Source organism: Siphateles boraxobius, unplaced genomic scaffold, assembly GCF_051911475.1.
Source record: "Siphateles boraxobius isolate OS27281-9 unplaced genomic scaffold, OSU_SipBor_1 22, whole genome shotgun sequence".
Lineage (NCBI taxonomy): Eukaryota > Metazoa > Chordata > Actinopteri > Cypriniformes > Leuciscidae > Siphateles > Siphateles boraxobius.
In genome coordinates, this window is record NW_027508833.1 from 18,830,521 (window position 1) to 18,842,872 (window position 12,352).

At 36.4% G+C, this 12,352-nt stretch overlaps 1 protein-coding gene across 1 annotated transcript in view; it reads left to right on the plus strand.

Annotated features, from left to right (window-relative positions):
* The window catches only part of tyro3 (TYRO3 protein tyrosine kinase), a 35,485-nt gene extending 23,282 nt beyond the window's left edge, over positions 1-12,203 (plus strand). Inside the window, exons 5-19 of the mRNA XM_077238940.1 lie at positions 1,606-1,692; positions 1,840-1,955; positions 3,213-3,393; positions 5,066-5,208; positions 6,026-6,164; positions 6,373-6,499; positions 6,774-6,868; positions 6,957-7,052; positions 7,272-7,352; positions 7,465-7,557; positions 7,948-8,069; positions 8,161-8,270; positions 8,399-8,558; positions 9,089-9,225; positions 10,264-12,203. Of these exons, the coding sequence (XP_077095055.1) occupies positions 1,606-1,692; positions 1,840-1,955; positions 3,213-3,393; positions 5,066-5,208; positions 6,026-6,164; positions 6,373-6,499; positions 6,774-6,868; positions 6,957-7,052; positions 7,272-7,352; positions 7,465-7,557; positions 7,948-8,069; positions 8,161-8,270; positions 8,399-8,558; positions 9,089-9,225; positions 10,264-10,684 (2,108 nt within the window). The 3' untranslated portion in view covers positions 10,685-12,203. The remainder of the gene's footprint in view (positions 1-1,605; positions 1,693-1,839; positions 1,956-3,212; positions 3,394-5,065; positions 5,209-6,025; positions 6,165-6,372; positions 6,500-6,773; positions 6,869-6,956; positions 7,053-7,271; positions 7,353-7,464; positions 7,558-7,947; positions 8,070-8,160; positions 8,271-8,398; positions 8,559-9,088; positions 9,226-10,263) is intronic.
* The last annotated feature ends 149 nt before the right edge of the window (positions 12,204-12,352 follow it).

The following is a 12,352-nucleotide window of genomic DNA, read 5'->3' on the forward strand; positions in this document are numbered from 1 at the left end:
GATGTACTTTTGGGGATGCTCATTCTGTTATCTGTTATCTGTTCTCTGGTTGCTGTGTTTTTATGTTTATTTTGTTATTAAACTATAAAACTGCATTTGGATCCAGCTCTTCTTTTGTTTTTTGAGTTCACCCAGGGTTACAATATATTTGGCAGCTAAAATGTAGAACTGAGTCACTGTTGCTTTCAGTGGATTGGGTGACTTTGCAGATAGGGGAACTGCGTGATGTTTCCAGTGGGGCAAGTTTGTGCTTACATGTAAATAGTGTAAAATTGCATGGAGTTGTGAGACATTTTTAGCAGAAGGGTGACTTTGTGGATATTTTTGGTCTCATTTGAACTATCAAATTGATTTGTTTTTCTCAAACTCTTACAGTTTTTTTGACAGAACCAACAAAATATCTTTTTAACAAATACATTTTGATATGTATTTTGTGATAGGTGTCTGATACGTTGTTTAAATTTCTCATGTTCTTGTGGAGAAAAACCCTCCTGTTACTGGATAATGTCAAGGCCAGTTTCCCACCTTGCTTTTACATTTTGTAACTGGATCTCTTGTTCTGTGAGGGAATGCATTATAGTAATCAATGCTGCCAGTGTGGTAAAGCCCAGTAAAGTAAACTTTCCATTTTAACAGCCTATGCTTAGAAATCATTGAGTCATTAAGTCTGTGTCATGTGTTCCTATTATCAGCAACAAAAATAAGTTTGTGACTCACTCAGAGTTGAAAACTGTTTTTTTTGCTTTGTCATTATATAAAACAATGTGACAGCTGTCATGTCCTTGTTCATGAGGCTAGATGAGATATGAGGAAGTTTTTTGTCTAATGTCTTTGATTTATAAAAAAAACTCTCTGATTCACTATTTCGATTTATTTCAACACTTTGAAAATGTCAATATATATAATTAAATGATATTTTACATATTCATTTTTGGGTGAACTATACTTTTAATGGATGTTTTTTATTAATATGGAAATATGATTTTTTTAATGAAATTATACTCTAAAAAAAGAACTAAAACTGTCAGTACATGGCAGTAAATGTCTAAATGTGTACAAGTAATTGAGTCTATCATTCATTCGTTTCATTCAAATGGTTGATTCTTCAGGAATTAAGTAAATGGCTCTTTTTATGAATGGGTCATTGAATCACTGGTTCATCCGATTGATTTGCTCAAGATTGATTCATTTATTGTCGATAGATTCACCAGATTGATTATATAGGCTATACAAACATTACGCAGTGAGTTGTTGCCCTGCTTAATGTACTTCACCAATCAACTGTATGAAATATAAGATTAACTGCATGTGTGTACTATACTAAATGTACTTAATATTTCATATTTTGTATATTTAAAATATATAAAATATAATATATTAGTATTTTAAGCTATATTTATTATAATCGTCATAAAAACTATGTTACTTATTTTAATGCAAATATATATTCTCTCTTTTGTCCCCTTTAGATTGTAGGATGAAATGTGACCCAGGCATGTTCTTGACATGCTTCATGATATTCCACCCATTTAATATGCATTTTTGCAAACTTATTTGCAGGTGAAGCACTGACCACAGCGATTTGTTTTTTATTTGCTCAACCAGGTGTGAATGACAGTATAAAGTTTTACTGTGAGGCCAAGAACGCTCGAGGCATCTCCGTGTCCCGCACGGGCACAGTGCACATTAAAGGTGAGACATACCACAGTGTTTTTTACTTCCCACTCACACAACTTTTATTGCTGTAGTTCAGCGAAATTGCATTCAAAAGAAAAAGAAAGAAGATAAATATATGTTGTTGTTATAATGTGTTTCTTTAAATGTGATTGTTATGTTCAGTCCGTCCTGATTCCCCCCGGGATGTCAAGGTAGATCATGTGTCTGATCTTAATATAACCGTAACATGGAGTCCAGGTTTCACAGGGCACTCACAGCTTTCCACCTGCACTATACAGGTATGCTACTATATAGTGTTTGACATTATTGCGTTCCTTTTTCTGTTCATTTCCTTGTGGTCTTCCTATAGCCTTACAGTCTTAGTGCTTGATTAATAAAGGAATAGTTCACGCCGAAATGAAAATAATTGATTTACTCTCTTTTCATTCCAATTCCGTATGACTTTTCTCCGCCTGTGTAACACATGGCAGATGTTAGGAACAGGAAAAAATGTTTTATATATGGTCTACTTTTAACCAGACCCTCACTACATCTGGGCCAGATGCATAAACTTAGCCACTATGTTAAGACTGTGTCTTAAAGGACAAGTTCAGTATTTTACACTAAAGCCCTGTTTTAAGATCGTTTCTGATGAAATAGAACGGTTAAGACTGAAATTTGGACAAATGCTGCTGTCCCGAGAATTTTCGGTTTCTGTATTAGCACCCCCCCACCTACACAATGGTTTCATAGGGGCACTGGAACAATCATTCATAAAACGTATTAAACTTTAGTTTACAAAGATGTGAAACTCACCGAGTGGTCTGGGGTGTTCACTGATATGCTCACACAAAAATCGCTGCAAAAGATGCTTTCCAACAGGTTTTATCGTAGTTTTTGTCCAACTCCATTGACTTAAATCAGGACAAAAACTATGATAAAACCTGTTGGAAAGCATCTTTTGTAGCGTTTTTTGTGTGAGCATATCAGTGAACACCCCAGACCACTCGGTGAGTTTCACGTCTTTTTAAACTAAAGTTTAATGCGTTTTATGAATGATTGTTCCAGTTTGGGGGGGGGGGGTGCTAATACAGAAACCGAAAATTCTCGGGACAGCAACATTTGTTCAAATTTCTATCTTAACCGTTCTATTTCATCAGAAACGATCATAAAACAGGTCTTTAGTTTAAAATACCAAACTTGTCCTTTAAGAACTAATTTGATCAACTAAAAATTAGTCAAGAGGTAATTTTCTTACTTTTCTGATTCAAATTAGACCGATCTACCTTTTTATGTAACTGTCTTTAAAAAGTCAGCACCAGTCTTGAAGAAAATAATTAGATGACTAACTTTAAGACTAGTCTAAGCAGTTTATGCAACCGGCCAGAAGAGCAAGTCACACTGCTCTTTTGAGAAAATATTTTGCATGTAAACAATTTTTTGGGATCTCTTTAAAAAGAGTTAGCAAATGTAGTTTTTTTATCTAAATTCTCAGGATTCAAATCTGTAAACTTAAAAAAAAAAAAAATTGAATATCTGCTGTAATCCATTTCTAGGTGTCAAAGGGATCTGGAAAGAAGGTGAAACTTCCTGATCTGGATGTTGTGGTTCCTCCCTTCCAGCATGTGTTTGGGGGGCTCCACAGTTACTCAAATTACAGCGTGAGAATCCGGTGTGATAATGAGGTGGGCTCTTCCCCCTTCTCTCCCTGGGTGGACTTTCACACTCCAGAGGCAGGTATGTGAAACTTTAGATAAGGTAATGGTGCTATGTATGCATGTGGTTTCTTTCTATTGGTCAAATTAACATAAATGGCTTTTTAGCTTAAACAGCATTGCTGTTGATGAAATTACAGACATTTGCATTTGCATTCATGCATTTTGGCCAGACACTTTTATCCAAATTAGCTTACATTGTATTCAAAGTAAACATTTGATCAGCTCTTGCATTCCTAGCAATAGAACCCATGACCTTGGCATAGCTAGTTCCATGCTCTACTGTCTGAGTTTCAGAATGGTAAGGTTCCCACAGGCATGAACCTGCAAATATCAGGGAACTCGAAAGTTATTCTAAATGATTTAATTCTGTTTAATTATTAAAATATTTCTTTGAATATATTTCTTGTTCTTTATGAGTGCAGTTTCTATAAAAATAAAATTTGGTGATCTGTAAGTTTCTTGATGTTCAAACACCCCGTCCAGACTATAAGTAAACTATTTGAAGGTAGAGTCCCCTGAAATACGTGTCCACTGTTAGAAAGTTCATAACTAATGTTAACGTTTGAAAATGAAGCCTATTTTTACGGGTATTTAAGGGACCATTGTGACATGACAATTACAAAAGTATTTTTATAAATGTTTTGGTTACACTGTATTTTGATAGACATTCTTCTAAATATAAGTAGGAAGTAATTCTAAGTAGTAAATAACTTTGCAACTACATGTCAGCTAACTCTTATTAGAATACTAGTAGACTGTTAGCTTAGGGTTCAGGTTAGTAGAATAAAAGAAAGTTGAAATGTACTTGCGAAGTTAATTATAGTCAGTAGAATGTCTGTTGGGGAGCATCAAAATAAAGTGTTAGCAAATATTAAGCAGACGGTCTACTAACACTCTAATCAATGACTGCTAGTTGACATGTAATTAAAGCGTTAAAGTTCTCTACAACATGGTTGCTGCATACGTCACTAAATGACTTGGTTTGGATCAAGGAGGACTATTTAAAGATGACATTTAATTCCAAACTGTGGTAGTTCTAAGTTCTGTGGAGGACAGTCATGAGCGACTAACGTTTTTAAAATTCCTTCGGAAATAAAATCATTTGCCGTTCTAACCAAAGCTTTGGTGGGTTGGAAGTAAACAAACAGCCCAGAGAGTGGGTTCTGGCCAGATGCCTAGGGCAAGGGGGTTTGGAAGGGGAGGAGCTGGTGGAAGAGGTTTGAGGAGCAGAAGGGGTTTCTGAAGTTGTCCCTGTTTGCATGTTTGTAAACTGGTAGCACTGGCAGCAGTCCAGTAGATTCCAGGCTGAGTGGTACAATACGCCATTGTGCGTGTCCCCAATCCATATCAATGCACTGCTGCCACATACAGAGTCTAATATTCCGCCACCTAATGGCCAAAGCAGTCATTGGAACTATTTTAAATGGATTTGGTTTACTTGCGCTTTGTTTTATTTTTCGTTTTTATCCACTATAAATAAGAGAGAGTATTGCACTCCTCTCCACTTAAAATCCATTCCACAGATTCTAGAGGTTGTTTCTCCTCCAAATCAGTGGAAAAAATGTGAACAAATTCCATCTGGGCCTGGCCGTGACATCATTTATTGTCGTGCAGAGGCGCTTGACACGTACTTTTGTCTGTACACTGGTAATTGCTCCCTTTTTTACTTTATTCATATCTTTCATACACAGCACCATCAGCAGCTCCAAAGAACTTTACCTTTGAACTTAGTGAGCAGCAACTCACTCTGTCCTGGGCAGCACTGGAACAGGAAGAGCTTTGTGGAAGGTTACTGGCATATAAAATGCAGTGGAACCAGGGAGGGGAGAATCAGGTACATCATTATAAAGGAAGACACACTTACAGTGGACATTTCACAACAATGACAGTTATTGACCTGAACTGATTCAACACTGAATCTGTATTGAGCTGGATAATGACATTATTGTCTTCTGAAAATGAAAATTAAGTTTTTACCAGACTGATGAATTTTGGAACATTTCACACCTAGAACATAATGTTCAGTTTATTACAAGCACATGCTGCAGTTATGTCGTCTGCCACTTTAAATACTCAAGCTTTTTAAAGCAGGATGGATCCTGATTGGCTGAAAAAAAAAAAAATCCTTCTCCTGTGTCGTTATCAGTACAGTTGTGGTACACTATTCATATAGAATTATAATAATTCTTAAAACTTTATAGTTATCATTACAGTTATTGTCTTTGGTGTGAACTGGCCTTAACTGTTCCAGTTTATTACTGTGAAGCTGCTTCGAAATGATCTGTATTGTATAAAGAACTACATAAATAAATGCGACTTGACTTGAAATATGCTTGATCATAGGAAAAATATGAATAATTATTTATGTTACTGATAAGAGTAAAAAGAGCTACACTAACCACCCTTAAAGGGATCGTACAACCCCCCCAAAAAAACGTTTTGAAACGTCAATGTCTGAGCCTGCGTGTTGCGTAGCTGTCAATGGAGAGTACAGAACTGGCTCAGATTTTATAAAAATATATCTTCATTTGTCTTCTGTCTTTTGGGTTTGGAACGACATGAGGATGAGTAAATGATGACAGAATTTTAATTTTTGAGTGAACTAAACCTTTAACCTTTATGCATATAATTTATGATTTCTGTCTCTATAGGATCCCTTACTGTTTAAGGACAACATTGCCCGTCTCTCGGGTGCAGGCCGATTCTTTAACGCCACCTTCCAGGTTGCAGCGTGCACAAACGCAGGATGTGGCCCATGGAGTCAGCCTGTTCTTGTGATGCCCATGTCAGGTTTGTCCACTCTCATTGTCTCCCTTCCTGCCTCTTTGAAATCAGGATTTCTGCAGTCACTGCAGCTTTTTTTGTGACAGCATTTACTCATAATGCAGCGCTCTAATAGCCTGTGTGTGTTCATTAGCTGCTCATTATGCAGGAATGGCGTAGCGTCAGGCACTTTTGAGCAGAAGTGGTGATTAACACTCCCGTTGTGTCCTTTCAGCCACGCAGGCTCAGACCCAGAGGGGCCACATATGGGTGGGGCTTCTTTTCGGCCTTCTTGTGGCCACCATGGTGGGACTCCTGTTGATTGTACTGGTACGCAACAAAGGCAAAGAGACCCAGTTTGGGTATGTGTTTACTTATGTTTTTACATTATTACACCCTATTTGCTGCCCAAACCACACATTTTGTCTGAGCTAGGACTGAAATCTGGTCTCTTAGTCTGTTATCTGTCCTTTCACAGTCAAGTTTGGATCAACTATGCTTTAAAATCAATGAAGACTGGACTGGAGTTTGTAGTCCAAGAACTTGGTCCATTTTTTAAGTTCCATCCATTCATGTTGTAGTTTGTGTATTTTGCTTTTGTTAGGCAGTTTTTTTCACATTTTGGTTTGTTTGCAGGTCTGCATTCGCAGCTCCAGGAACAGAAGTACCAGTTTCCTTTACAGCTGCCAGGTCCTTCAACAGGCAGTTCCCTGAGCTCCCCGAAACCACATGTAAGTGCATGTGTGACTGCACCATCATTGACATCCCACAGTATTTGTTTTACAGAAAATTATGAATTTTGACTCTGTATCCCTCTAGTGGACAGTTTAGGAATCAACAGTGATTTGAAGGCCAAGTTACAGGATGTTCTCATCTCTGAAAGGCTCTTAACTCTGGGACGAATGCTTGGAAAAGGTACATTATGACCCGGATGCTCATTTTAGTCTCTTTTTGTTCGGACGAGACCTAAAGTTATCTGCTTTGTGTACCAGTGATCTAAATGATTGAAAGAATATATGCTGTCTTAAACCTCACAGTGCATGTCTACCACAGGGGGTGTGGTAAAAATCGATTTTTAAAATTGATTATACTGATACAGTATACAGGGGTCACAGTTTTTACCTTGTTTTCTAGGTGAGTTTGGCTCTGTGAGAGAAGCTTTTCTCAAATCGGAAAATAACTCTGGGCAGAAGGTTGCTGTGAAAGTCCTAAAAAGTAAGTGTACATCTAAAATGATTAGTTTAAAGAACAGTTGGATGCCTGTGGACCATGGTATTGGTGTTGTCATTGTTTTTATGCATTCATGGATCTCTCTGTGCTCTTACAGCTGACATTAACTCATCCAGTGACATTGAGCAATGTCTGAAAGAGGCTGCCTATATGAAAGACTTCCATCATCCCAATGTCATTCCGCTTGTTGGTTAGTTGACACATTTTCCTTGCTAGGCCTTTGGCTCAGAATCTATTTGCTTTAACATCCCTTATGAAAATTAACCATGGTTTTACGACAAACCAAAAAAACATGGTCACTATAGTTAAACCATGGTAACCACAAATGAACCTTGGTTTTGCTACACTAACCATAGTTTAACCATGGAATTTGTTGGAAACTGTGGTTATACAATGGTTACTACACTTTTACCACAATAAAACCATGGTTAATTTTTGTAAGGGATATGGGACAAATTCACATCAAGGCTAATCGCTGAAGTGAGGTCAATGCAGTGTCTTTTCATTTTGATGTGGATATTATCAAGCAGGACTCACTAGAAGATGTTACTTCAACATGGTTGTGAATTCACTCCCACAGGTGTGAGTTTGCACAGGAGAGCCCAGCAGCGGTTACCTGTTCCTATGGTGATCCTGCCCTTTATGAAACATGGAGATCTCCACACGTTTCTTCTCATGTCACGCCTCGGAGATGAACCATTTGTACGTTTTTCCTGTCACTTCCTGTCACTTCAGATTTATTTGGTCCATTCCTCCATGTAAATGTTTGTTGATGTCTCTTGTTTTTTCGTAGAACCTCTCTCAGCAGATTCTTATCCAGTTCATGCTGGACATTGCTCGAGGGATGGAGTATCTGAGCAACAAAAACATCATCCATAGGGATTTGGCTGCTCGCAACTGCATGTGAGTTTTTTTCCAAGTCAGCTCTGGGTAAAAGGAACATGATTCACTGATCATATTTAATGGGCATGTAAACTATCCAAATGATGAGTAACCTTTTATCTTCCCCTCAAATGAATCTTTAATTTTAGGTTGAATGAAAATATGAGCGTGTGTGTAGCAGATTTTGGTCTCTCAAAGAAAATCTACAGCGGCGACTACTATAGACAAGGGTCTGTCTCTAAGTTGCCTGTGAAGTGGATCGCTTTGGAAAGCCTGGCAGACAATGTCTATACAACACAGAGTGATGTGGTAATGAACACTATTTGTCTTATACATTATTTCTTTATTTCTTTAATATTACTAGGTGAGGTGATGTATTGTACTGTAAGTAATGGATAATGTACAATTATCTTATCATTACTGCAGAATAAACCATGATAGGGTGAGCCAGACCCCAATGGGAAGCAACATGGTTATTTACTTCATAAATAAATGATTATGACATAGGCCTATTGATTTAAATTGAAATGCTTTTATCATGAGAGATAGACAAGACCACATTGTTAAATAAGTGATACAAAACTAGCACAGATATGTAGAAACAACCAGTTTCTTGGAATCGGGACAGTCAGTTATACAGTTTAGTGGTCATTATATAAAAATAATTGACCACAAAAGGATCAAACAGAATTTAGTAACCCAGAGAGTCATGTAATAATGTACTACATTAAAATCACACAATTTCTGAAAAAAGACATGCTTATAATTTCTTTACTGGGTTTACCACATAGCCCTTCATTGTTACTGTTCCTAGTACTGATGGGCTGTTTTTTTTTTAGTGGGCATTTGGTGTGACCATGTGGGAGATCATGACTAGAGGTCAAACGCCTTACCCAGGGGTGGAGAACTCAGAAATCTACGAGTATCTTATCAAAGGAGAAAGACTCAAGCAGCCTCCAGATTGCCCTGGTGACATGTAAGTTTTAATTGTTTTTATAATATACAATTTCTTAAATACATTAATTTGGGGGGAAAAGCATCTATTTGATCAAAGTCTGCATTTATTTGATGCAGAAAATACAGTAAAAATAGAAAAGACGGTAATATTATTAAATACTATTATAATTTGAAAACTTTTCTATTTTAATACAGCACTGTCATGTCAAAAAATTATGTTTTTGAAAGAAGTCTCTTCTGCTCACTAAGGCTGCATTTATTTAATCAATAATACAGTTAAAACCATAATATTGCAAAATATTATTACAAATTACAAATTTTCTATTTTAATTTAAAAATGTAATGTATTCCTGTGATTCTAAAGCTGAATTGTCAGCATCATTACTCCAGTCTTCAGTGACACATGATCCTTCAGAAATCATTCTGTTATGCTAATTTGCTGCTCAGGTAACATTTATTCTTATTGATGTAGTGATGCTGAAAATTCAGCTTTGCATCACAGCAATAAATTACATTTTTAAATGTATTAAAAATAGAAAAAATATTGACAATGTAATTGTAAAGCTGAATTTTCTGCATCATTACTCCAGTCTTTAGTGTCGCATGATCCTTCAGAAAATCATTCTAATAGGCTAACTTGGTGCAAAAGAAACATTTCTTATTACTATTAATGTTGAAAACGAAAATATTTTTGCGGCTTAATATTGTTTGTGAAAAACCGTAGTACATTTCTGTCAAGATTCTTTGATGATAATAATAGGAAGTTCAAAAGAACAGAATTTATTTGAAATAAAAATCTTTTTTAATGTAAATGTCTTAACTGTCAGTTTTTATTTCTTCAATTTAATGCATCCTTGTTGAATAAAAAAATATATATATATATATTTATGTATATATATTTATTTATTTTAAATAAATCTTACTGACCACAAAAGTTTGAACAGTAGTGCATTTAATACTAAAGTTGCAGAACTCTCATTTGATTGCTATGGGCTTCTCAAAACCACAGCAATTTTAGGGATTCATTCAGCTATTTACCGTATTTTCTCACTTCCAGTTATGAAATCATGCACAGCTGTTGGTCACCTGTCCCAAAGTGCCGTCCTAGTTTCCAACACCTCATTGACCAGTTGGAGCTCTTGTGTGCGAAACTGAATCCAGCTCCTGTAAAAGAGCCGTTGCTGTATGTGAACCTGGAGGGAGAGGATGAAGAACAGGCCTCTGGCCCGGGCGCAGATGGCGGGACCCGTAGTAATGAGGATCCCTCTTGGGGAGTACCGTGGCAGTGTGCAAGAATAGAGGAAGACGAAAAGGACTGGCTAATGGTGTCATCGGGAGCTGCTTTTGCTATTGGTGGAGACTACAGATACATCATCGGCCCACACGGCGGCGGTATTGATGAAGAGGGCAGGCGCTCTAATGATGGCCTGTCGGAGGATATCGGGGACGAGGAAGAGGACATCATCATTAATGTGTGATTTGTGTTGTCTCTCCACCCCAATGCTTACATAATCTCGTAGGTAATGATCGCACAAGTTGTAAAGACTCTTGTAAAAGAACAGTGAGTCCGTAAAAACATTCCTGAGTTGTTTTACTCGTGAAATTCCAGGAATAATACTTAACATGAAAAACTGTTATCTAGGCTAACTCTTGAGGCATGATATGGACATACAATCAGCTGCTAATACTTTTAGAAACATGATTTGACATGTTTATTTCAATGGTAACTATTAATTATGACTGTAGCAAAGCCAGTGTTTCAACAAACGCAATGTTTAGAGTCAGATCTGTGATTTACGAAGTGTAAAATGTTATTGTTAATCCTTGTGCATATATGTGTCTTTGCTGGTATATTTCCGTCATTATTTGTGTGTTTTGTATGTGTGAAGTGTCAATCATGTCCTGGGACTCACATATTGTTTTATAACAGTTCCTGCACATTTGTTACATTGCATGAAGAAATTCCTTTGGATTTAAAATGCATACTATGACATTAGCTCAGACTGTCGGTTTTATGCTTGTACTTAAATTAATGTTCCGGGTTAAATAGCCTAATTATTTCTATGAAACAGTGTTTTTTGCAGCAGGGAACCCCTGAAAGATTTGTCATCTGTGTCACTGCTGAATAATTATGCAGAAAACATTGCCATAGATAATCATTTTAATCATCATTTTGCATCATTTACATAGAACAATTATACTATAGACCTCCATTTTTGTTTTTTTGCGGGGATTACAGTATTTTCTGTGGTTGTTTCATTTAAACCGGAATATTACGCTTTACCTGTACAGCAAACCCTCATTAGAGCATTTTGAAGGTGGGATATCAAGGGACTTTAGGTTTTATTAAGTGCAAGTTTCATTTTCCTTTTATTATGCAGCAAGCATTGCTGCATATAGAATGACAAGCAACAAGAATGAGCCTGTTTTTGCTAATTGTGTTTTTGAACCTGTTAATAAGTTGTGTGAAAGATATCTTCAGTGTTTGTTTTTAAAATCAGGTTTAAAAAGGTTTAAAACCTTTGTATTTCACTTCATCAGTGTATGGCTGAAACTCAGTTTTGGAGTGTTAGATCATGTAACAAACATTGTCATATGTGTTATGGATAAATCTGATGTATCATTCAGTGTTCTTAACTCTTGTAAAGGGCTGTCTGCTTATCTCAAATCAATGAAATGGGCAAAGAAGATGATGTTTGCATGTGAAATACATACCATGAAGTTAAAACTTTATTCCAGGGAATTACAGCAGAAACCGAGACAGACTAAATGGTTTTATTATGGTTAGAGCTATACAGAGTTCAACAGAGAGTAAACAATGCCCTTAATGTAAGCAAAATGTGGATTTTTAATCCTTAATGTATAAATAGCTAGAATGTTGCTCAGAAATAGCAATGTCTGAGCTCTATATGTTGATCGTGTGGGTGGTGCTTACAACTGTTGTTTTCCATTTTATTTCAGAAACTGTAAATAAAACATCTATTCTAGACCTAAAAATCATCAGAGTTGAAGTTTATTGGAGATGTGGTTTTAAAGGACAAAGTGAAAACGATATAACATGCAATGTCAAAAATATAAAATATTTAACAATACAATATTACATATTTTTAAAATTGCATTTTGAATCAAATCATTATATCATTGGC